The sequence below is a fragment of the Plasmodium cynomolgi genome, chromosome 9, assembly GCF_000321355.1.
Source record: "Plasmodium cynomolgi strain B DNA, chromosome 9, whole genome shotgun sequence".
NCBI lineage: Eukaryota > Apicomplexa > Aconoidasida > Haemosporida > Plasmodiidae > Plasmodium > Plasmodium cynomolgi.
In genome coordinates this window covers 970,474-995,469 of record NC_020402.1, presented here as the reverse complement: position 1 = coordinate 995,469, position 24,996 = coordinate 970,474, and the positions used below count along the sequence as shown (strand labels likewise).

Sequence of the window (24,996 nt, the reverse complement as noted above, 5' to 3'; positions counted from 1 at the left end):
TCCAAAAAATTTCCTCAAATGGCACAAACATCCTATACAAAATATGGGAAGAACCCTGGAGGGGGGGAAAGAGGGTCATTTTTTTTTTTTTTTTTAAAACAGTTGCCAAACCAACGTGAGAGAGACTTCGCAGGGAGACTGCCAAACCTTGTGGTAGTCACTCCGTGTTAATAATAATGTTCCGCAGGTTATCCGTGACGTAACTGTATATGGCGTCGTATTCGCTGTAGAGCCTTTTTAACTCCTCCTTGGAGTCATCCTTCCGTTTTTGCAAGGCCTTCATTTCCTGGCACTTCTCTTCCTGCGAGGGGGTGGTTTAAGCGGTCCGCGTGTGTACTCGCGTGGGGGCGCAAGCTCAGCGCGGTGTAAGCGGCAGTGCAAGCGGCAGTGCAGGCGGCAGTGCAGGCGGCAGTGCAGGCGGCAGTGTATGAGGCAGTGCAAGCGGCAGTGCAAGCGGCAGTGTAAGCGCCAGTGCAAGCGCATAATACCCTGCCGCCAACATATTAACGCGACACTCCCACTCACTTCGATCATCAACGAATCGGGCAGCTCCTCTATGCAAGAGTCGATCATTTTTAAAATCAGTTTCATTCGTTCCACTCGGTCCAGGATTTCTTCCTGCAGGGGTGGTTCAAAATAGGGTTTGACAAAATACTTCTTGGGGGGTCCTTCCTCCACGGAGCGTTGTGTCTGCTCGTCGTCCGTTTCTTTTCTGTCCAGTGTATCATCGTTGGATCGTTCATCCGATAAATCGCTTGACTCTGTGTACGACTCATCGCTCGTTTCTTCGCTCGAGGGGTCCTCCGATTCGTCCGTTTGGCCGTCCTTCTCCGGCTCTCCCTCCCCCGCGTCTTTCGCCTCCTGCGCTTCATCGTGCGCTTCTTTGCCGTCTTCTTTGACGTCTTCTTTTGCTTCTTCTTTTGCTTCTTTTTTCACCTCCTCTTTCACCTCCCCCTTCACCTCCTCTTTTACCTCCTCTTCTGCCTCCTCTTTCACCTCCTCTTTTGCCTCCTCTTTCACCTCCTCTTTCACCTCCTCTTTTTCCTCCTCTTTTGCCTCCTCTTCTACCTCCCCCTTCACCTCCGCCTGTACTTCTTCTACCGCTTCCCCATTCTCCCGCTCAATCTCGTCGGCCCTTTCCTTGAGCAAGTTCACAAAGTAAGCATATTCGCTTTCCTCCTCCGGAACAACTTCCAGCTCCTTTGGCTCCCCTTGGTAAGATAAATTGCTCAGCACGTCCTTCAAGTGGAACGAAAAGGGGGAGGGTAAAAATGTGTGCGTGTAAAGTGCTGTATGCAAAAATGCCTGACCAGTGTAGACGCAATTTTTGCCTGCACGGTTCAGGCGAACTTGTGAGTACGCCTCTTAGCCGTTGTGCATGCGAGTTGGTCTGCACATTTCAGTCGATGTCCAGCCGTTCAGCGATCCACTAAGCGGCAGGTGAGCGACAACTGAGCGGCAGCTGGGCAACAACTGAGCCACAACTGAGCGGCCATTTGGGGACACGCTGCTCCATTTTCACTCTCTCAAACTAACAACGACGGAGTAGAGGCAGTTGTTCAGCAAATTCTGCAGCTTCTTAATCGGATCATTCGACTGTGGTGATTTAAAATTGTTAATCATTTCGGAGATTGCGAAACGGGCGTGCGGGTCCTCTCCTATTTTGGCAATATCAACCTATTGCTACACGATGGAGGGGGAGTGTCCCGGCAAAAGGGGGAAGGGATGCATTAAAAAAAAAAAAAAAAAAAAAAAAGTCACATAAGATGATATCGTTTAAACTAAAAAAAAAGTTTTCTTCAAAAAATGTAGTGTTACTCTTAACGGAATGAGGTTTTAAAAAAAATAAATAAAATAAAAAAAGAAGCATTCACAAAAAATAAACAATAAAACAATGAAACAATAAAAGGGAACGAAAAGAGGGGTGGAGAAAAAAAAAAAAAATTAATTTACGTATTCTTCAAATTCACAATTTAAAAAACATAACGTGGGCGGCAAACTCAATCGGAAGAAAAGGAGCACACCAGCAGTGTACACAAATTGTACACATGCGGACTAAACAATTGGCCCCTTTTCTCAAAAAGAAGTAAAAAAAAAAACACGCCACAAGGGGGTACAAACATAACACTCAAGGAAATTAAAAAAAAAAAAAGAAAAGCCATTTTATAAACAAGTGGAGAGTATATATTATACTTAAAAAAAAAAAAAAATTCATTAAGAGATTAACCGCATTAAACGCATTAAAACAAGGGATTCTAAGGGCTACATAAAAAAAAAAAAAGGCATTCCGTCCAGGTTACATAAAAAAGCTGCAGGAAAAAATCCGCATCCGCTGTTGCGACTACGATCTGAGCAATTTCATCGCCTGATACGGGCTACACAAAATAAATGATTAAAATAAAAAAAAATTTTTTTGCATATCTACACATTTTTAAAAATACACAAATAAACGGAAATAAAGGGTGGGCGGGGATTTAAACAACTTAATATTGTTCCAAATTAAGGGAGCTTCCAAAAAAAAAAAAAAAAAGCAGACAGACTGACTGACTGACAGACAACTGTTCGGGTTGTGACTACTTCACAGTTTCAAACTAAAAAATGCTTCCACGCGGATGTTATTGCCTTCATCGAGTTGGTTAAAATGTTCATAGCTAACGTGGCCTGCAAAAAAGGGGGTCGTGATCGTGAAATGGGAGGGGGTCGTGAGTTTATGCAACTGCCTTCCGGCATCGTTGATGGTGCACAAGGAGGAATAATTCCACATGCAAACGCACTGCCGCTGAAACTTCTTCCATTGGGGGGATGTGCTAGGAAAAACGCTCCCAGAAATGGATGCAGCGTTCCCTAAAAGGGAGCACATTCCCTACGCATGTACACACAAGCGTATACATACGAGTATGCCCATGCTTGCCTCAGCTCCCCTTACATTTTTACTTTTGTTCTTATCGGGGTGAACCTTCAGGGCCAGGGCGCGATAATTTGTTCGTGCTTTCCTTTTTAACTCCTTGTCACACAACTTCATTTTGGAAAATTTCTTGATCTGCGCATGGGCATAAAAAAAAAAGGGGGAAAAATAATGATTACACAGGTTCACACATCCAATTGTGAAAAAAAAAAAATAAACACTTGCATCGTGGCACTCATCCATATGTACACACTTCTTCACATCCGCGAACTGCCGCGCGACATACCTGGAGAACTTCCCACGGGTCGTTGGCGTTCCTTATAATTCTCTCAACTGAAGAATGAAAAAAAAGCGATGCGCATGCGTTGTTCAGTTGGGTGAGCATACCGATCTACACATGCGCATGTGGGGATGAAGCTAATGTATACACACACACGCACGAGGTGTCTCTTAGGTCTGCTTAAAATCGTCACTACCATCATCGGTGCATTCTGCGCCGGCGTTTTCGCTGCTGTCTGGCAAGGCTGCACGGGGAAAAAAATCATTGGGGGGAAATGGCTAGTCAGCTAGCTAAAATGTACACAAATGTGCCTATATATATATATAATATATGTGTTACATTTTTTTTTGTTTTTTTTTTTTTTTTTTTTTTTTGCACACATGTGCGGGCGCAATTATTACCATTCTCCGGATCGACGAGGCAAAATATTTTGGCCTGCAAAAATAGGTCCTTCTGCTTTTCCATGGTGTCCAACTCTTTGAGGCGAAAAAACTCAGTCGCGTAGCTTTTCTTATTCTTGCCCTTACACTCGAACAGGCAATAATCATGAGGGCACCACAAATTGTGCATAATGTGAAAGAGCGACAGGTTAAATTCGTGCTGTTTATCGCACTTGTACACGTACAAAATGTTTTGCGCGTCTGGGTGGATAAAGTTTATGCCTACTAGCGTTCCTTTGTACTTGGTGCCGTGAGATATGAGCAGCTTTAAAAATTTCCTGCACGATTTGCAGTATTTGGACGGCGCATCGAGCGTTCGTAAGCAGGAAGTCTGCAGATTTGCGGCGTCGCTGGCACAGCCTGGGTTGGTCTCACTTCTCTTTTGCGCGGCCTGTGTACATTTGTAAAACTTGCAGTAGAAGTCCTTCACCTTTTCTTCTTCCTTCTTCTCTATGCCGCTAAAATTATTGTCGTAATTCAGCTCTATCTTGTGCATCTCCTCTGCACTAAAAATTTTTTTAAACGACGCGTTTTTCACACTGTCACTTTTTTCTCCACTCGTATGATTTGCGCTACTTTGTTTATTTTTTATGCCCGCACCCGCGATTGCTATGCCGCTCCTTTTAGCGGTAATTTTACCATCTTTCTGTTTCACTGCAAAGGGGATTTTCAAAAAACTGAAGGTGTTACTTCCACATGTGTTCTTCCTCTTATTGTACCCCTCTACCAAATTGTTGTTTCCCGTATTGCTACTTTTTGGCCCATTTTCACCTGAACGGCAAGGTAAATTTTGATCTCCGTCCAAAAGGATAACATCGTCATTTTCTTCTTCCTTATCAACTTTGATTTTTTTTTTATTTTTCTCCAAATTGTTGCCACTGCTGCAGTTGTTCGATAGCTTAGAAATTATATCCCTGGGTCTTTTACTAAAGTTCAATATTCGCTCTTTTAAAATATGAGGAGGGAATTTATTTTTATGTCCTTTTTTATCTGTACATTCCGTGTTCAGGTAAAAATTGTTCCTTTCACTATTTATCATATAAATGTAACTTTTTAAGATTTGTTGGGGGTTCCTCTTAGCAAAGGTGCTTACGTTTCTGTGCGCGGGCATTTGTATCGACGTGATGTCCTTCATTTTGTTGCTTTTTTTTTCATTCGCTTGGATGAAAGAGTGCACTACGGGAGATTTAATGGTTGGTTCTTTTTCGCTTGTCGGTCTTGTTCCTCCCTGTGTGTGTTCCGGCATGGCGCATTTCGCAGAGATGCATTCCTTTATAGTGCTTACGCTCCTTAGTATGGTGTGTTTTGTGATGGGGTAAAGGAAGTTGCTCTTCAGTGGGCAACTCTTCTTCGTACTTGCGCTCTCTTTGCTGGGGCTACTCTGTTGGGTACTCCTCACTTGGTGGTTCATTCCCTCCCATATGGGGGAAGAGCCCTGGTTCAGGCGTTGCGCTTCACTGGGGGTGAAACTACTCAGTCCATTTGGGGTCACACCTTTTACCCGACTTTGATCATCCCTCTCGTGGCCCACCTTTTCCTCTCTCACAACATCATCAGCGTCCCCCTCGCCCCCTTCAGCATTAATACTCCCTTTCATCTTCCCCATTTCGAAAACTCTGCTTTAACATTCGTCGTATTTCCCCTCAGTTCGTTCCTTTTTTAAGTGTTTATGCCCCTTTTGTGATTGAGAGTTTATCATTTGAGGGGTTAGGTTCAGCCAGGTTGCTCGGTCATTATTATTTTTTTTTTTACTAAAATGGGTAAGGGGAAATAAAAAGGAAAGCATATAGGTAGTGCTATATATAGTACTGATAAAAGTATAGCATATGTTATTTTTTTTTTTAATTTCCTTTTTGCTAATTAAGAGAAGAAAAAAAATATCTTTACAATTAATCTTCTTTCATTTTTGCAATTTTTTTTATTTTTTAAAAAACATTTTCTAAAAGAATGCACAACGATGAGTTGTCGGCAATATGGAAATACAGGGAATGAACAGTGTGCGCGTGGGAAAAAAAAAAAAAGCAACTTGCCGCTCGGGCTTCCTCTCAAAAAGTTGTTGCGGAAGGGCGGGTGGATAGACGGAGTTGTACCTCCCTCGCGGTTTGTTAAGCATATAAAAAATATGTGCAAAAGGGTTAAATTTGATGTATGTTGTGCCCGTTTTTCTTTTATATTTTTTGCTATTTTGCATTTTTTTTCTCTTCGCTTGCAGATTGTTAAACGTTACCAGTTGCATGGATTAACAACGGAATTTTTTTTTTTTAAGCAAGTTTGCTCTACGTAACGCTCGTTCGAATTTTACTTTTTCCAAACGGGTTAGCACAATATGGAGCACCTTTCGAATTTTACTTTTTTTAAATGGGTGGGTCACATCACGTTACTCAGCTCGGCTGGGGAGCGGATGTTGCAGGTCTGCATCCCCATGAGAACAGCTTCACTTCGAATCGGACAATTCGCACATACGCGTGACGTGCATGCGAAATTGGGTTGTGCATGGCAAAATGAATTGTGCGTCCACGTAATGGTGTCCCATTTGACGCTCTTATGTGCATGCGTACGGTATGATACCTTCTTCCGGGAGGACACCTCCGTCGCCTGGTTGGCATCTTACACAACAGGGAAGAAGTTGTGAGTTATTTTTTCTTATTCGTTTTTCGGTTCAGAAAAATTGACCAAACGGAAGCGTCGCAAATTTATACATTTATGTCTACACAATTGCTGCGCATGCAAAAGGGGAATTTTTTTTTTTTTTTTTTGTCACTTTTTAGCAGCTAGCCAAATTTTTGTAAACTTTAAAAACTTCGCATCTTCTATTATCCCAGAGAGGTGACGCGGTTAACAACCGTTTGGCTGACGAGATTTATCGAATGGGGGGACAACACGCGGAGTGACGTACACAAACTCGATCACATGTTTCACGCGCGATGGTGTGTAGTAGCTTCATTCTGCTTCCTTTCCCAAGAAGGTGTCATCTTTTTATGTTTCACAGAAATGGTGAAATGGATGTGTCACCATATTCCGCCCAGCACTTGGGCTACATAGGGGAATGCGCCAGACCGACTGGTTGGTTCATCACCCCAGCAGGTCTTCTTCCAACCCCAGTATGCATAAACGCCGCCATGCCGCTTACTGCGTTACGGTTGTGATTTCCAGTGACGCATAGAGAACACCCAAAATTAAGTCACCCACAGAAAAGAAAACGTGCACTTAGATAATTATATAACTGTATGTACGTCCCCACGAGGGGGTCCATTTTTCCGGAGTTTTCCAATTAAGCTTACGTAACTTTCTCCTTCCACCTTTGGGGAAAACAAAAACGGCTGGCAGCTTTGAAACAATTTCGTAAAATGAGAAAGATCAGTAGAATGACATCCCCTTTTTTTTTTTGGTTCATATAAAAATTTTCCTTTCGTAGTAGGCGGGGAGTTAATGACGCGGCGTCACAAATAAAAAATAAATTCGAATGGGCCATGCGGAATGCCTCCCAACCCCACGTTAGGTGCCCCAAAAAGGGGCAGAACGTGTTTCATGCCGTTATGCCGTTTTGCTTGCTTACATTTTTTTTTTTCCACTTTTATGCGCCACGTTTTTTTTTTTTTTTCTTTTTTTTATTCCCCGTTGCGCGTGGCAAGCAGGTAAGTGGGGCCCGCTGGCCCATCCTAAATCATCCCCCTAGTGCACCCCGACGTGCTCCCTTCCCTTGACCACGACGTGTAGCGCTCTGTTATACATTTCCTTCCTTAACGAACTGGCAGAAGTTTACTAAATGGGTGGCTTCCGTAAAAGCGTGACCAACCCATAAGTTGACAGTAAGGTACACAGTGACCCACATTTAGTCACGAAAGAAAAATCGCATCACAAAAAAAAAAATATATGCCTCTCTTTGTTGTATGCACGTGAGATGATTTATTATCCTTCGCATACGCATTGTGCGGTGCCTTTAATTGGTTTCTTCACGTGGGGAAATTTTTTTTTTAAGAAAGGCCTTCTTCTCAAGCGGCAAAAATATTATTGCCTCCCCCCACCTTGGGTTGGTGCAGGCTCAGCGCGACGGACGACACGCTTTTCATCCTCATCGTGGGATACGTGCAACTCAAGTGAGAAAAAAAAATTTACATCTTTCAAAAAATAAAAATAAGCAAAACGAAAATGGGAAGAGGTGAAACCCGCAAAACAACGCAAAATTGAAAGAAAAAGAAAAATTAAAATACGCGTCACCAAAAAGTGCAGAAAAAAATTCTCGCGCATAGAAAGAATATATAACCGCCACTTGCGCAGAAACGAATATTTTTTATCGCAAAGATTGGAGGAAAAAGCCAGAAATAATTTTTTACATACCATTTTGAGGCATATAAAAAAAAGCAAAAAAAAAACAAAAAAAAAAAAAAAACAAAATACTCGGCCAACTAGTGCATACCAACGGAACATACCCCCTCATTGATCAGTTGCTAATTAGCTGTTCTTCACCCCTGCGCAGTGCCATCTGCTTTATAAACTCCATTCGAAAAACAATAGCCCGCCGAAAATGTCACTCCAAGTGATAGACCAAAACGATTTTCAGCACATACTGAGAATCTTGAATACTAACGTTGATGGAAAGGAAAAGGTCACCATTGCCTTGACGGCCATAAAAGGAATTGGGAAGAGAATGGCCACTGTGATTTGCAAGCAGGCCAATGTGGACTCGACCAAGAGAGCAGGTGAACTCACCACGGAGGAGATAAATAACGTAAGTGAGAGAGGACCGCGATATGCCCAATGAGATCTGCAACAATCCCCCCTAGTTGATGTTCGACTGGGTGGATGTACTTATCGCATGTGCCTGCTGTGTAATCACGCCAGCGAATCTTTGTTTTCATCATCCGTGTTGAGCTCTTCTGTTATGTGCTTCCGCTGCGACGCGCACGTGCGTGCGAAGTATTATGTACGCTTAACACACATATGCATGCCTCCAACCACATGATGACCTTTTTCCCCTCCCGCGTACCCCGCTCAACAGATTGTGCACATCATGAATGCCCCATCGCAATTCAAAATCCCCGACTGGTTCTTAAACCGAAGGAAGGATGTAAAGGAAGGAAAAAATTTGCACGTCATCGCCAACCAGCTGGACTCCTACCTACGTGAAGACTTGGAAAGAATGAAAAAAATCAGACTGCACAGAGGTCTACGTCACCACTGGGGACTGAGAGTTCGTGGTCAACATACCAAGACCACTGGACGAAGAGGAAGAACTGTTGGTGTGTCCAAAAAGAAGGGAGCGTAAATGAATTAGCAGCTAGCCATTTTGCATTTTTTTTTTTTTTTTTTTAATACATTTTGCATGAACGGTTCATATAATTTTGGTAAAAAAAAAAAAAAAAAAAAGACGAAAACAACTGCTTGTGTTGTTGTTGTGCATATTTATATGGCTGAACTAATTAAGCAGAGACCGAAGCCCCGTAGCAGGCGTATTTAAAACAGCCTTGAGTCGACTTTTACGATTAAGTTAATGCAAGGAAGGTGGAGGAATTCGTTTAATGCATGTTGAACATACCATATTGTTGTACTCCCTCCTCCCCCTAACCTTATTGGGGGTAGTGCTACTTTCCAGCACCACAAACAGTGCTTACTCAAGGCGTGCGTATGGTAAGGATGACCATCGTGCCTCCATTTCCAAGTGTTCCAAAGGTACGACAATAAAAATTAATCGAAGCTACGCCCTTCATGGGGAGCTTTGTACACAGTAAAAAATTGTCCCGGCTAATTAAATTATGCACTGTCGCGAATCCCTTTTGGTGGGGTGGTCCCTAAATTTCGCATACACATGTAGGTGGACGTTGTAGGGGTTGTAAAGCTGTCCCCTCCACACTTGGGCACAAATTTAGGAAAAAATTGGAAGGAGCATATTTAGGTGATGCCTTTCCAACTTAAATGTGCCACTTAAAAATTATTTTTTAAATGGAGGGACAATAAAATAGGATAACGTTAAATGCGCTATTTTTTTTTCTTTTTTTTGTTATCCCATTTTTTTGCTATCCCATTTTTTTGCGTAACATACTACGCCGTTTTGCCAATGCATGGTTGCGCTTCGGTTAATGGGCAGGGGAGGACGAAGGGAAAGGTGCAGTAACAGGGGCCAACATATGCTTAGCGATAAAAGAAAAAGGTCACTTTGGAATAAAGGACAACCTCCCAGAAATTATGCGCATGTGTCGTATGCGCGTCAAACGCGGGTGAGGCAAAATTGCGAAGGCGTGCATTTTAATATACTCCGTGCCAAGGCTTCTATCATTTGGGCTACCCCCAACAGTTTCGCCTTATTTTGGGGAGCCAATTTCTTCTGCACCATTTCAGCCATGTGTAGTTCACCACCTCTGACTTGTCGTAATGAGCACTCCGTTTTTCGTGAAAAGGGTGGCAACAAATTATTTTAAAATGTGTTATTCTTAAGTATGAGGAAAGCATCCCCGTTGGTGCAACATTTCTCCCTAACAGGGACACAAATTGTGTGTCACAAAGTTGTTCACTCAATTTTGCCGCTCCGTGCTACATAGGGTGGATAGCAAAAAAAGGAAAGAAGAAAGGAGGAAGGAGAAAAAAAAAAAATCATCCGTTTAACTTCGCCCCCCCTTGGGGCATAACAACGCAGAGCAGTTCGAACCTCAGATTAGGGTTGAAGATGGACCCCAACTTAAGGAACCCCCCATCAGGGGAGAATAAAACAGAAAAAGGTCAACCAAAAAGGGAAGAAGCAGAAGGGGTGGACATTCTGAAGCACTGCCACAACGAGTTCAAAATGGACATTTCTTTTTTCACAAAATTGTATGAACAGAAAATTGAAATTTACAAACATCGATGTGAGTACATCAATCTTCTTTCGAGTAGCAAAGTGCATAGAATGAAGGTGACGGTGAATCATCCCTACCTGCCGGATGGTTCGGAGCCGGTGGTGTTCGAGCATCCCTACGTCAGTTGTAGCGTGGTGGAAATTGATAAGAATTCTTTTCCGCATATCGAGGGGGAAAGCACTCAAAATGCAGTACAGAGTATGTCCCATGAAGAAATGGCAGAAAAGGAGAACGTTACTAGAAGGTACACTATCCCGAGTGACGTAAGTGATGGAGTAGAGGAGCCCTTGTCCTCGATGTACACAACAAGGAGCGCAGATATGAAAAACACACAGGGGAAGGATACTAAGGATAAGAAAAGGAACTCTTTTTCAAAGAAATATCGGGGCATTTTACTAAACTTCAACACACTGGAGGAATTTCTATCCACAAAAAGGTGTACACATATTAATTACACAATGAGCAATTTGAGGAGGTATTTGAAGAAAGCTAGCCATGTGAATGATGGCCCCGCAGATGGAACAAAAAAAAAAGACAACATTTATGAGGATTCCTTTTGGATATATAAACCAAATGAGCTAAACTATTTTGAAAAAATAAACACCTATTTAATTTTGACTTTTTTTGATCTTAAAAATTTTCTGTGTTATTACAGCTTGGCCAACCCGGTGGTGAATCCTCCTGTCCATTTTAAGATGGTAGAACCAAGTGAACGATTGTATTTTTTTATCGACTCTGAGGTGATGTACCTAGATTGGAGAAAGAATCACATCAACGTGGGAGATTTGCTCTACTTGTCTCACCAAATTGATACCTCCTTTCAGGGGAATAAACTGTTCATACAGTCTGGGGCATTTCTTCTGTTAAAGTTTGACATGGAGGAGTTATCCCTACACAATGATGATATGTATATGGAAATATACCAGAGTAGCCTTTATCGCTTAGTTGTTTCCGATCAACTTGGAGAGAGGAAAGAAGAAATAGATTTTGCTTCGTTGGACTCCTTCAAGGGTGTGTGTGACTATCTATTCGGCATTCGCGAGAAGTACTCTCAAAGGAGTAACACCTGCATGTATGCCTGTTCAGATAGCTCAGTGGAGCAGTTAAAAAAATTCTGCACACTCGATTGTAACTGCCACTTGGATGATCCAAAGGTGAAATATAACAACAACCCTTATCACGTACTGCGCAGTTATGCTGGACTCACCGTCCTACCCTTAAGCTGCTTAGGCGAACTGAAAGAAGATCTACAAAATATGAAGGAGAAAAAATTAAAATATGTTAAAGAAAATTTTTTCCACGTATACATCTGCCTCGTGGATCCAAATTGCTTCTTCACATCCCTAGGTTGGGATTTCAGAAATCTCTTATATTGTCTCTCCTTAAAATATGAATTACACGATTTCGAAATCGAGTTGCTTATTTTTAGGGATTTTTCTTTACTGTCTGAGGAACTGGTGTGCAAGGCATTCTCCACTCATTTGTTGTGGAATTACCCCTACTTGAAAAATCCCATTGGTATCATCCCTGGGATGTGTAATGCGGATATTTCATCTATGAAGAACTCTCAGTACAGGAAGGTATCCAAAATGGTTACTCGAGATTATGGTGCCATGCATATGGAGAGAGAACGTGAGGGGATCGGTAAAAGGGAAGAACCTTACGTGGGAGGGAAAGCTAACTCTGGGGAGACACACATCTCTCAGGGGAACGGCCGACTGGTGAAGTACATGCTAAATTCGTCAGTTTTTAAAATAAAGGTGCCAGGCAGGGGCGACCTTGGGGGAGAAGCGGCTACGGGGGGAGCGGCCACGGGGGGAGCGGTCACGGGGGAAGCGGCTACGGGGGAAGCGGCTACGGGGGAAGGGGCTGCTCTCGTGGGGGCTGCCCGCGTCCGGTGCGCGCCCGGGTGGAAGCGGCGCGCGGGGGCAAAGGGCGACAGCTCCATCCACAAAGTTAGCCTGCGCAACTTTGTCAACAGAGACGTAGTACAGAGAATAGCCCTCGAGCAACATGTGAAGTTAATAAAATGGAAGCTGCTCAAAGATTTAAAAGAGGAAAAAATAACCTCATTGAAGGTATTAATCCTAGGCATGGGGACAGTAGGGTGTAATGTCGCAAGGACGTGTGTAACCTGGGGAATAAAGCACTTAACCTTCGTCGATAACTCTGTCGTAAAGCATTCGAACGTAGGTAGGCAGTCCCTGTACACCACAGATGACGTGGAAGATGAGTCTAAAATGCCAGTACACAAAGTAGTCGCTGCGAAACGGAGTTTATTAAAAATTGCCCCAGATTTGAAGATCGAGGCGAAATTTATTGACATTCCTATGCCTGGCCATTCGATCTACGTCTCCAATTCACGCATATGTAAGACGAGGGAGACAATCGAGGAATTAAATTATTTGATATCCAATCATGATGTCGTTTTTATGGCAACTGATTCGAAGGAATCAAGGTACTTCCCCAGTTTGCTAATTGCGGAGAAGCAGTATAACGCTATGAGGCAGTTGCAAAATGGACATAACTGTGAGCAGCAGCACAGGGTCACCACCCTCCCCACGGAGGACTGCACTACCCCCGTGGGGTGTGATTCCCCTAGTGATTACCATAGCGATCTCTACATGCAATTATCGAAGCAGGACAACCTCACGCACGAAGCAATCCGTGAAAGGCAAACTTTTTACAACAATATCCTCACCAATGTAAACCAGCTAGCCAAAATGCCACCCCTGGGAATTACAATAGCCTTAGGATTCGAATCGCTACACATAATTCGACACCCCTACTTGTATTTTAAGGCTGGCTGCTTTTACTGTAACGATTTGCACTCTCCTCAAAATTCTTCATTTGGCCAACCCCTGGATGAGAAATGTACTGTAACTAGAGGAGGACTAAGTAGCATCAGTGGTGGTCTATCTGTGGAGTTGTTAATAACCCTAACGCAACACCCGCTATATTTTTTTGCACCTCACACGAATAGAGATCAGTATGTGTATAGCAACCACATGCATATGAGTGGAGGGAAGCCTTGTAAGGAGGAGACAGACATGGTGAAGAACAACAGGGGTGCTTCTTCAAATTGTCTCGTTTCTTGCTTGGGAGCCACACCTCACATTTTATCCCTCAATTTGGCCGAGTTTACCATGAGGAAAATGTATTGCAGTGCCTTCGACCGATGCATGTGTTGCTCGGAGAAGGTCATTTTGCGCTACCAGGAGTGCCGGGAGGCCTTCGTCGAAAATGTAGGCGCGGAGCGGCGTGTATTAGCAGTGATTTTGCTACGGTTCATTTGAGTCGCCTGGAGCCCATTTTGCGGCCAATTTTGTGGCCAATTTTGTGGCCCATTTTGTGGCCAATTTTGTGGCCCATTTTGTTACCCATTTTGTTACCCATTTTTTTACCCATTTTTTTACCCATTTTTTTACCCATTTTGTTACCCCCCCCCGCAGGTCATCCGCGACAGCAGCGTACTCGAGAGGATCACGGGCATCGACGAGCTCAGGGAGAAGGAAAGCGACGTGATCATGTTGGACTGACTTCGGTCAGGACACGTGTGGAGAATTCAGGGGCACGCTCCACAATTCTGTTTCGTTTGTTTTTCAATTTTTGTGCACCTCACATTGGTTGTCTACCCCTCTCCGTGGTATGAGTGCCTCTTTGATTTGTCCCTTTTTGTGATCTGCGTCCGAGCAGGCAGCGATGCAGTGCATCACCGTTGTGTATTTTTTTTTTTTTACAGGGGGTTCTCTCACCTGTTCATATTTGTTCCTCTGCTTGTGTGTTTGCTTCGTTCGCTTCGTCCGCTTCGTCCGCTTCGTTCGCTCCGTTTGCTTCTTCTTTTTTTTTCCATTTCGCTGCACAAACGGAGTAGCGATGCCCCTCCAATTGATGTCCCCTTTTTTGCAGAGAGGCCAACCACACCCCCTCCCCCCCCTGGCTGACTTCCAGCCAAGTACAACAACAACATGAAGCAGTTTCCAAAAGGTGTAAATTATTTTTCCCCTTAAGCAACTTTCACGAAAAGGAATGTGCTCGAAACCAACACCTTCTGCTGTGTAATCGCTCAAGGGGGAGTATCTTTTTTTTGGAGCCACTTGCGATGAAATGGAAGTAGCCTTGCGTGTTTCTCCCACTCCGTGTGGCGCGGCCACTGGGGGGCTATGATATGTGGTCATAAATTTGGTGTGAGTGGATCTCCAGTAAAGGCACCCCCAGGCAGAGTGAGATGGAGTGAGATTGAGTTAGATTATAAAGCACCTCCCCTTTTTTACCTTAGCAAAGTGGCACCTCAGCCCTGCTATGTGCCTTTATGGCGGCAGCTCACGTGTGGCCGCCACAAAGCTTAGCACCACTTCGAATGAAACAACATAATTTACAAAAAGGGTCAACTGTTTAGCTGCGCAGGAGGGGAATCTGCCTTCTTTTTGTTGACAACATGGAGCTAGGCATGCGGGCCTGCGAAGGGGTGCAAAACGGGGTGCATGCGCGGTATGCCTGGGGATGTGCCTGAGGAAGTGCCTAGGGCTATACTTGAAGCTACACCTGAGGCTATGCCCGAGGCTATGCCACGGGGGTGATCTCACTGCGCTTCTTCCCGAAAACGGATTTGAGAACCCACTGTGCGTTGCGCACAAGTCGTCGAAAAAAAAAAAAAAAGTCAGCAGGGATAGGGATGAGAATATAACCACCGATAGGAAGCGAAATTGCGATAGATGCTTACGAAGCGAATGGCCCTACTTGAAATCACCCCTGCGTGTGACCCATGCATATGTTCGCGGCCCATGTATGTGATAGCAGCCCATGTATGTGATAGCAGCCCATGTATGTGATAGCAGCCCATGTATGTGATAGCAGCCCCTGTGTTCAGTTCCACCCCCAACCGAAGGCGTGAATGCGAAGGACGGTTATGAGCCTTTGCGTTCTCCTCACGAACACGTGCAACAACCTTAACGCCCCCCTGTTGTATAAGCCAAGTGCAAGGAGCGCCGGCAACGTTGCTCACTCGAATGACGCACAGAGGAGGCGCTACAGTCGAAACGCTTATTTGGTCAAGAAAAAAAACGCCCTGTACGTGAACCAACTGTGGAGCAGCGAACCCAGCTGGAAAAAGAAAAACTCCTACAAGGTAAGTAAAGTGGCTTTTAAAAGGATGGCATCGACCACCAGCGTTGATAAATTCCAGGGGGACCTTTTGGAGAAATTAAAACAGAATTTGGTCGTGGGGGAGAACCCAGCGTTTATCCAGGAGAGGCTAGCTAAGTACAACGAGTTGAAGGAGAAGAAGCGAATCGAAAGGGAGGAGGTACTCAAGAGTGACGCAAAATTGACCAGAAGCATAAATGTGCAGTTGCTGGATGGGTCTGTGAAGGTGGGACAGTGTAATGTAACTACCCCGTTTCATATTGCCAGCTCCATTTCGAAGAGGCTGGCGGAGGACTCCATCGTGGCGCGCGTGACCTACGTGGAGAAGGTGGACCTGGAGCTCTGCGATATAGAGGATGAGGAGCAAGAAGCGGAGGCGAAGGATGCCACCGTGGGAGGAAGCGCCGCCGTGGGAGGCGAAACGCCCCTCCTGTGGGACATGAACGTGCCTCTGCTCGGAAGCTGCAAAATCGAGTTCCTCAACATGGAGCACGAGGAAGCGAAGAAGACCTTCTGGCACTCCTCAGCACACATGTTAGGTAGCAGCTTGGAAAAACTATTTGGAGGATACCTAACCATTGGACCACCACTTAAAGAAGGGTTCTACTACGATATCTATCTGCGAGAATTCTCCATAACGAATGAACACTACAAAAAAATTGAAGAAGAATTCAACAAGCTGATAAAAGAAAACGCAGAGTTCGAAAAACTGATCTGTACAAAAGACGAAGTGATGGATCTCTTTAAATATAATCCATTTAAATTAAATTTGATAAAATCGAAAATACCAGAAAATAAAAAAACATCAGTATATAGGTGTGGTAATTTTATAGACCTCTGTTTAGGGCCACATATAAAAAGTACAGGAAAAGCAAAAGCATTTAAAGTGTTAAAAAATTCAGCTGCTTACTGGTTAGGAAATAAAAATAATGATAGTTTACAAAGAGTTTATGGAATAACTTTCCAAAAAAAAAGTGAATTAAATGATTATTTAAATTTTTTGGAAGAAGCAAAAAAAAGAGATCATCGTAATGTTGGGAAAAAATTACATTTTTTTTTTGATAAAGATACATCACCAGGATCATGTTTTTGGCTACCTCATGGAGCAAAAATATACAATAAATTAATTGACTTTGTTCGAAGAGAATATAGAATAAGGATGTATGAAGAAGTGATTACACCAAATGTCTTTAGTTGTGATTTGTGGAAAACTTCAGGACATTATCAAAACTACAAAGAGTGTATGTTTATTTTTAATGTAGAGGAGAAGGAGTGGGGGATGAAGCCTATGAACTGTCCAGGACATTGTATCATGTTTAAACAGTTAAATGCATCATATAGGTCGTTACCGATAAGATTAGCTGACTTTGGTGTTTTACACAGGAATGAAATTTCGGGTAGTTTGAGTGGACTTACTAGAGTACGGAGATTTCAACAGGATGACTCACATATTTTTTGTACTTTTGAACAAATAAAGGAAGAAGTGTTAGGGACTCTCCGTTTTATATTTTTCATCTATGATCTGTTTGGATTTAAATACGAGTTGTTTTTATCCACGAGACCGAAGAAATTTATTGGGAATATCTCCACGTGGGACTTTGCAGAACAGGCTTTAAAGGACGCTCTCAATTCAGCCAATATATCGTGGAAACTGAACGAGGGGGATGGAGCTTTTTATGGTCCCAAAATTGACATTTTACTGAAGGACAGCATCAACCGTACTCATCAGTGTGGCACCATCCAGCTGGATTTCCAGCTCCCCTGTAGATTCAACCTGCAGTATAAGAATAGGGACTTTGGGGCACTCAACGAGGGGGGTAATGGGGAAAGCGGCGCGGTCAAGCGGGAGGAAGTGGCCGAAAAGGCCGAGGGCAATCCGTCCCAGGATCAGGGCGCAGCTGCAGACCTCGCCGCGGATGCCTCGGATGCCACGAATGCCGCAGATACCGCGAATACCGCAGAGCAGCTGAAAAGGGGCTTCGACCGACCGGTTATTATCCACAGAGCTATCCTCGGCTCCGTGGAAAGGTTCGTCGCCATTCTGATAGAACACACAGCTGGGAAGCTACCCTTCTGGATCTCTCCCAGACAAGCCATCGTCCTCCCCGTAAGTGACAAGTTCAATGATTACGCCAATTACGTATACCAAACGCTCAACCAGCACTTCTTCGATGTGGAGATAGACACTTCGCTGAACACGCTCAACAAGAAAATACGGGAGGCGCAGCTGAACCAGTTTAACTTCATTTTGGTCGTGGGGGAGAAGGAGCTAACGACCAACACCGTGACTGTGCGCAACAGGGATGATCAGAACAACCACGAGGTGTGCTCCCTGGAGGAGCTCATCGCTCGTTTCCGGAAACTGCTCGAGGTCAACTCGATGCCCTTAAACCAGGTGAAGCCCTTCAAGCAGGAGAAGCCCCCCCAGTGAAGCGCAGTTACCCTGTTAAGCGGTTGCTCTGTTAAGCGGTTACCCTGTTAAGCGGTTATCCTGTTAAGCGGTTATCCTGTTAAGCGGTTATCCTGTTAAGCGGTTACCCTGTTAAGCGGTTACCCTGTTAAGCGGCTGCTCTGTCAAGCGGCGCTTTTAGAGGGACTCTTTAATTCGCCCCTATCGTGTAGTCTTTTAACATCCCTGTGTACTTCCCGCCGCCTCGTCCATTTTTGCATCTTCCCAGCGACCGACCAACCCCCCCCATTTCATTTGTTATTCCCCACACACACACACTCGTCACGCACGTGGCATAAGTTATGCCTCCTCGGGGAAAGCTGCGTCGGAAATGGCACATGCGGATGCAAGCGGCACCACGGGCGATGCCCAATTCGTGTACCCCTCCCCCCATTTTTTGTTCACCATGCTTATGTGAACCCTGACGTGAACGAATTTATTTTTAGAAAAACAAAAAAAGTTAAAAATGTTAAAAAATTTTATATTGTAGATCGTGACAAATGTGAACTGGGACAAATGCGGACTGGTTCGTGCACGTTGTTGGCCGACCGGGTTGCTCTCCCCCAAAAGGGGTTGGCGTCAGAGGAGGAGGTGCTGTCTCCCCGTCTTGCCAAGTAAAACCATGGTGGAAAAAAAAGCAGACATGGACGCAGGCATCGTGGGGGCAAAAAATGAAGAGAGCTTCCCCTCGGGGGGTAAAAGAAGGGGACGCGTTTCGGTGGCCCCCTTTTCCCAGTTTGCCTCCCCCGCCCGGAGACAGTTATTCCTTTCCGTGCAGTTGCTTCTCCTTTGGGGGCGCGTGCCCAACCGTGTCAACCCTGCTCGTACATGCGCATCTCCTCCACTACCTGCGTGCTGTACGTACAGCTGAGGTACTTCATGTTGTAATACATATGGCCCATCTTTACAAATTTGTCGACATCGATTTTTAGGTTATTTTGTTTGTGATAACTCAGCATTTTCAGGAGGAATTCCTTCCGCTTCATCCACTGCCCGGTGGACTCCCATTCCTTTCTCGTGTTTGCGTCTACGAGCACTTTTTTTTCTTCTTCGGGCATATTCGGGTCGTTTAAAAATGACTGCGTCGGGTGATCCATGGGGTTGCCCTTTGGATTGGAGGAACTGCCGATTCGGTTCGTCGCTAAACTGGTGACGTGGTACTGTTACACTGTGTACCTCTCAAAGGTGCTGTTGCTGATGCGAGATGGGGATGCCTCTCTACAAGTGATCATTAGTCGACGAGTACTACACCAATATGGAGTTGAGGAGGGCAACAAAGGGTATCTCTCTTCCGTATAAACCTAAACCCCTTTTTTTTTCTTTTTTCTTTTTATATCCCGTTTTTCTTTATTTCGCAAATCCGTTAATTGCGACTCGAAAGGTCAACAGTTCTGCTTTGGCTGTGTTTTGTATCACCATGGATGTTTTAGCAACTCAGTAACATGGCTGCTCAGTTGATCGGAATTTTTTTTTTTTTTTTAAACAATGGTGGCCAAGCGGAATATGACTTTTTGGCTAGCCATTTTCAGCTAACTTTTTTTTTTTTTTTTTTTTTTTTTTCAAAATTGTTGCCAAAGAGGGTGAAACGAAATATGGACGTGGTTTTTTTGAAGGGAGAGTTACGCACGCGGATAAACGAAGCTGTAAGCCCCCATTTTTTACTTCCTAAATGGGAAAAAAATACCAAAGTGGAGAACTTGCCACTTCTGTGACCCCTAAACAGGAGGAGAAGTTTTCCATCCTTGAGAAGAGCTTCAAGAAGGGTGCACATAATGGTATACCCCAGGAATTTTCCACCTTTTTTTTAAAAATGCCTGCGCGGCGTGCGTAACATATATGCAGAGCTTACCACATGAACAACTACCATTTTGCGCATCCGTACGAACCACACTGATGGGGGAAAGAGCGCGGCTATGTATAGGTGTAGATCCCTGAGAGGGGAAAGGGGGAAGCGCGAACATGTCGCTGGAAATGTTTAAAGGGAGCCTCTTATCTGTTTATTTGGCTTTCTGCCAGGGGAGCAGCAGTTAAGGGAACTCATCTTTCTTGCGCGCAAGTAGGTATACATTCGCATGTACACCTCTGTACGTATCCTTTCATATGCACTTTTGCCTGTTCGCCAACCCAGTACAGAATAGAGCTTCCCTTCCCCCGCGAATGGTACCCAGTTGGCCATTTTGAAAAATCCCCCCTGCAATGTTTTTCACCCCCCCCCCATCCTACTTTAAAACGCTCAGGGCTGCTTCTTAGAAAGGGGGACAACCGTGATGTGTGTGGAGGAAAATTTGTACAAATGCAAGCCAAATGAAAAAGAATTTCCAAAAGTTCGGCCCACGTGTGTGCAAGTTTTGCTTCACGTACAGGCACAAAGGGGGAGGGGGGGAGGCAGTCGGGAGGTGGGAAATTTTGACATTTTAAAGGAGCATTGATGGCAGGAAAAAACGGGCGAAAATATGCAGCTAAATGGGTGCAACAACGTCGCATGGTTGGCGCGAAAAGGAGAGACCGTTTTTGCTTCTTCCCTGTGCGGGGCGCGCTCAACGGGCTCCCTTCCGCTGGGGTGCTCTCGGCCTAACCCCAACTCGCCTTCCAACGAATTGAAGCTTTTGCGCAGTCGGGGGAGAAACCGAATTGAAAAAAGAATCAAGAAAAATTATCACCAATGGTAAAAAAAAAAAAGCAAAAAAAAGCAAAAAAGAGCAAAAAAAAGCAAAAAAGAACAAAAGAGCGTGCAACTTGGTGAACTCACAAAAGAACGACCAACAGGTATACACACACGTTACGCTGACTGGCACTAAATTGTAGATCGTGTCGGGGTGTTTGTCCCTTAAGTGCAAAAAAAAAAAAAAAAAGCGGAACAAGCAAAATGAGCTAAGCACACTACGCCAACAGAACAAAAGAATGTCCCGAACGACATCCAATTTGCGAAACCCTCCTTAAATGTTACATATGCGCTGCTTGTCAAACGAATAATTTAGGCACCACGCACAAGTGCGTACGTCCAAGTGGAGTTATTTTTTTTTTTTTTTTTTTTTTTCTAACTTCACAAACTGTCGTTCGAAGTTGTTTCTGAAAAAATAATCGCCACCGCCGTTTCTGTGCGCAACGCGAGATTGCTAAGGTGTAAGTAGTAAATGTGCGCGTGTTTATTTCTCTGCCCATCCGTGTGATCGTTCATTTGGTACTTTCTTGTTTTCCCTTTTGTTTGCCATTTTGGTTGTCATTTTGGTTGTCATTTGTTCACTCCCATGTGTACACACATTGGCCGCATTCTTAAAAGAAAAAAATTAATTTTCTTACCCACACTGCGACAAAAGGTGAACTCATCCGGGAAAAAGAAAAAACGGAAAAATTCTCGAACGGATTAGCGAACTGTACGCTTGGCAAAAATCTGTGTTTGTTTTTCGCAACAGGAGATAAGAGGCAATTTTTGGCCGCACCATAGGACCACCCGAAAAAAAAAAGGCGAAAACAGGTTAGATTATATTTTCAGAACAGTTCTGGAGAAAGTGAAGCTGAGAGCACCAGTAAGTTGCACACACATGAGTCCACTCACGTAAGGGGGCGCGTCAGTCGGCACTGAAGTCCACACACGAATCCACGCACGAATCCACGGAGGCATCCTCGCACGAATCCACGCACGCATCCTCGAAAACATCCAGAAAAAACACCCACGAAAGTTCCCCCCCCGGGCATCTCTCCACACACTGACAACATGGACACCCTAAGCACAGCGCCAGATGAGCCACGGACCGATGAAAAGCCATTTATGGAAGGAGCGAAAGCGGCAGGGGTGACCAGCACCGCCGCAGTTGGCCCGCAGGCACCTCAAATGTTTCCCTCAGCGGAAAGAGTAAACGCGGTTGAGCGAATTAATGCAGCAGGAATGGAGAGCCCAGAAGAAAAGGTTAGCTCGCCTGGCATGCCCGCCTCAAATGGTCATATGGCTATTCCTGGAGATATGGCTATGGCTGGAGGTATGGTCAATGGTCCTGCCCCTCATATGGGCAACCCAATGGGGGTGCCTAACAACCCTGCAGGAGTATCAACCGCAAACGATGAAGCCAACCCATCAGAACAAATGACTAACGTAATGGGTGGCGCCACAGCAGGGCAAGCTCCAACCCCTGAAAAAGCAGGGGGGGCACACGTTGAAGGGGCCGAAAAAGTTGATGAAAAAGAAAACAAAGAAGATACAGAAAATGTGAAAAGAGAAATAAAAATGATGAATGATAAAGTGAACATAAAAAATAATGAAGACGTGTCCAAGGGATTTCTTTCACCACCTGTATTCCACTTAACAGAAATTATGCACAATGAGAAATGCTTCAAAAGAACAAAAGGTCATATCACAGTTGAAATAAATGGAGACATTTGCATATACGGAGGAATTGTACAGAATAAATGTGTTAATAATTTTATAAGGTATGTGCCTGGCATCAATTTATTTGAAAAAATCAGATTAAATTCGGAAGACATTACTCCTCGAGCATTTCACTCGGGCAATGTTATTTCGGAAGATAACAAAAAGAGCATTATTGTATTTGGAGGAATGAATGAAAAAGATGAAATACTTGATGAAACGTTTAAATTTGATTTCCAAGCAAAGAAATGGGAACGAGTGGAGAGCACTACAAAACCAAGCGCTAGATATAAACACGCTTCCTTCAATTTTAACGATGCCATATTCATTCATGGTGGGCTAAATCCACACAATGCTGTATTGTCCGACTTCTGGTGCTTTTCTGGGGGTGCTTGGAAGGAAATTAATCAGATTGATAAGAGTCCCGAAGCTAGATATGGACACAGCTTAATCTTTTCCTTGTACGGAAATGCAAGGCTTGCTTTTCTCTTTGGAGGGAATAGGAAAGGCTTCAGTGGGGCTCTCGCGGACACGTGGATTTTTAACCTCAACACGTTTAGGTGGAAGGAAATCACCCATACCTCGGGGCCCAAGCCCTGCGCACGATGGGCGTAAGGATGAAAAAGGAGAAAGGAGAAGGAGAAAGAGAAAGGCGAAAAAAGAAAAAAGAAAGAAGGAAAGAGAAAGGCGAAAAAAGAAAGAAGGAGAAAGAAAGAAGGAAAAAGAAAAAAAAAAAAAAAAAAAAAGCGGCAAAATGGCTAGCTGCGGCGGAAATCGCCTGAACGGGTCATAAAAAAAGTGCAATACCGCATTCGCCTATGCACATGATGACGTGCGAATTTACGCACGTACAGTTGCATACAATTATGTACGCACATGCACACCCCCTCTCCTCTTCCGCGCAGGCACTCCGCGCAACTCTTCGACAACGAGTGGATGATTATATACGGAGGAATCACAAACGGGTGGATCGAAAACTACGCTCTGTCCGGTAGGTGCTCCAAGGTGATCGGGGTGCAGGTCACACACCGCACACACATCAGCAAAAGCTTTTCACCACGTCTGTTGTTCCAACCCTCAACGTTACACTCACTGTTATGTCCTCCTCATCCCTGCTGACCCCTTCCCCCTACAGACATGTACGCACTGAACATTTACACCTTCTCCTGGTTCGAAGTTGACATCAGTACCTCAAAAAGCTTCAACAGGGGATACTATGGATCGTTATGTTTAGTTCCTTATAAGAAGTCACTCCACATTTTTGGAGGGACGGACGAGTCGAGCGAATTCTCTGATGCTTTCAGCATGTCCCCCTTAGTTACGTACGTGTCATACAAAACCTTGACGGGGAAATTCGAGCAGCTAAACACAAAAATGAAAAACATCGACGAAAATTTAAATGACAATGATCATGTGAATTTAGCCGAATTCGAGTTAAAAATAGCTGAGTTGAAAGAGGACGTGAACAACATAAATAATATGATGAAGACCTTCGAGATGAAGTTTTCCGGTAGGTTGGGGAGCCTTGGCTCCGTTGTGTGCAAAGGAGCAGCGCGGCGCAGAGAGAGGGGAAACAATCCCCATGTGTTGGGGGCGCTCATTTGGGGAATGCCAGCCGAGCGGCTCAGCATGTGCGCATAGCCAAGCATGCCTTGTCATGATTTATATATGTATTTATTTTATTTTACTTTGTCTTATTTTATTTTGTTTTATTTTATTTTTTCCCCCCGCAGCACTCGAAAAGCTGAACGAGCAGTGCGAAAAGCTACTCTCCAAAAACATGAACGCGGAAGCTTTGGAAAAATTAGAACAGCGCATTCGAAAGCTGGAATCGTCCAACGTGTTGATGAAGCATGACAGCATATAGAGGAAGAGGGGGATCGTTCCTGCCCTGCTCCCCTTTTGTGTGTGAACCTGTGCTCGACTGGCTTACCTCCTTGTCCCGTTAGCCGCTTGTTTTTCCATCCGGGGGAGTCATATCGTGGCGTTCCACGCGCGTTGCACAATTTACACGTTTTGCCGTTTTGCCGTTTTGCCGTTTTTTCCCGTTTTGCCGTTTTGCCGTTTTTTCCCCTTTTGCCGTTTTGCCGTTTTTTCCCTTTTTGCCCCGTTTGCCCTTTTTGTGTGTTTTCTCCTGTCCACTCCCCGGCTCCCACTTTTTTGATATCGCAAAAGGGGTACAGCCTCTTCCGGGATGTTAATTTTTTTTTCGTTTTTTTTTTTTTTCAACATCCGTTTGCGGCACGGATCGTATGTGTGAAGTATGGCATTGATGGGAAAGAAAAAAAAAATTCCCACTCCTTCTCTTTCATTTTGCGCCATTTGACTTCCTTTTTTCGTGTGTTTTTACCATTCTGTTTCCGCTTTTTTGCCACTCCGTTTCCCCCAGTTTATTCGTTTTCCAAAGGATGCGTGTTGCGGTTAACCTAATTCGCAGCCTTTTCCCTTTCATTTTAAAATACCTGTTGTAAAAAAAAAAAAAAAGTTTTAAGTGTGGACAGAACAATTTTTTCTTTTTTTTAAATTAGCAACATCGCATGTACTACATGGTCGTAGCGTTTCCATCCAAGTGAGTTGTGCATGC

At 44.2% G+C, this 24,996-nt stretch overlaps 7 protein-coding genes across 7 annotated transcripts; 4 read left to right on the top strand and 3 right to left on the bottom strand.

Moving 5' to 3' along the window:
- Positions 1-157: 157 nt before the first annotated feature.
- PCYB_093250 (hypothetical protein) lies at positions 158-1,623 on the bottom strand (the record flags this gene model as incomplete). Its single annotated transcript, XM_004222439.1, has 3 exons — positions 158-301; positions 526-1,239; positions 1,537-1,623. 3 exons carry the CDS (start codon positions 1,621-1,623, stop codon positions 158-160), a joined length of 945 nt encoding a protein of 314 aa, XP_004222487.1.
- Positions 1,624-2,586: 963 nt separating this feature from the next.
- PCYB_093240 (DnaJ domain containing protein) lies at positions 2,587-5,222 on the bottom strand (the record flags this gene model as incomplete). The annotated part of the gene is made up of 5 exons (XM_004222438.1): positions 2,587-2,661; positions 2,927-3,040; positions 3,192-3,238; positions 3,382-3,429; positions 3,587-5,222. The coding sequence occupies 5 exons, from the start codon at positions 5,220-5,222 to the stop codon at positions 2,587-2,589; spliced, it is 1,920 nt and encodes a 639-aa protein (XP_004222486.1).
- A 2,645-nt stretch (positions 5,223-7,867) lies between these two features.
- Positions 7,868-8,903, top strand: PCYB_093230 (40S ribosomal protein S18). Its single transcript, XM_004222437.1, has 2 exons — positions 7,868-8,354; positions 8,625-8,903. The coding sequence occupies exons 1-2, from the start codon at positions 8,151-8,153 to the stop codon at positions 8,889-8,891; spliced, it is 471 nt and encodes a 156-aa protein (XP_004222485.1). The 5' UTR covers positions 7,868-8,150; the 3' UTR covers positions 8,892-8,903.
- Positions 8,904-10,286: 1,383 nt separating this feature from the next.
- Positions 10,287-13,994, top strand: PCYB_093220 (ThiF family protein; the record flags this gene model as incomplete). The annotated part of the gene is made up of 2 exons (XM_004222436.1): positions 10,287-13,700; positions 13,908-13,994. 2 exons carry the CDS (start codon positions 10,287-10,289, stop codon positions 13,992-13,994), a joined length of 3,501 nt encoding a protein of 1,166 aa, XP_004222484.1.
- A 1,433-nt stretch (positions 13,995-15,427) lies between these two features.
- PCYB_093210 (threonyl-tRNA synthetase) lies at positions 15,428-18,031 on the top strand (the record flags this gene model as incomplete). Its single annotated transcript, XM_004222435.1, has 1 exon — positions 15,428-18,031. A coding segment is annotated over one exon (2,604 nt), but the record flags the coding sequence as incomplete, so codon positions are not given.
- Positions 18,032-18,861: 830 nt separating this feature from the next.
- Positions 18,862-19,146, bottom strand: PCYB_093200 (hypothetical protein; the record flags this gene model as incomplete). The annotated part of the gene is made up of 1 exon (XM_004222434.1): positions 18,862-19,146. One exon carries the CDS (start codon positions 19,144-19,146, stop codon positions 18,862-18,864), a length of 285 nt encoding a protein of 94 aa, XP_004222482.1.
- Positions 19,147-22,437: 3,291 nt separating this feature from the next.
- PCYB_093190 (kelch domain-containing protein) lies at positions 22,438-24,277 on the top strand (the record flags this gene model as incomplete). The annotated part of the gene is made up of 4 exons (XM_004222433.1): positions 22,438-22,786; positions 23,318-23,403; positions 23,548-23,922; positions 24,146-24,277. Coding segments are annotated over 4 exons (939 nt in total), but the record flags the coding sequence as incomplete, so codon positions are not given.
- Between the last annotated feature and the right edge of the window lie 719 nt (positions 24,278-24,996).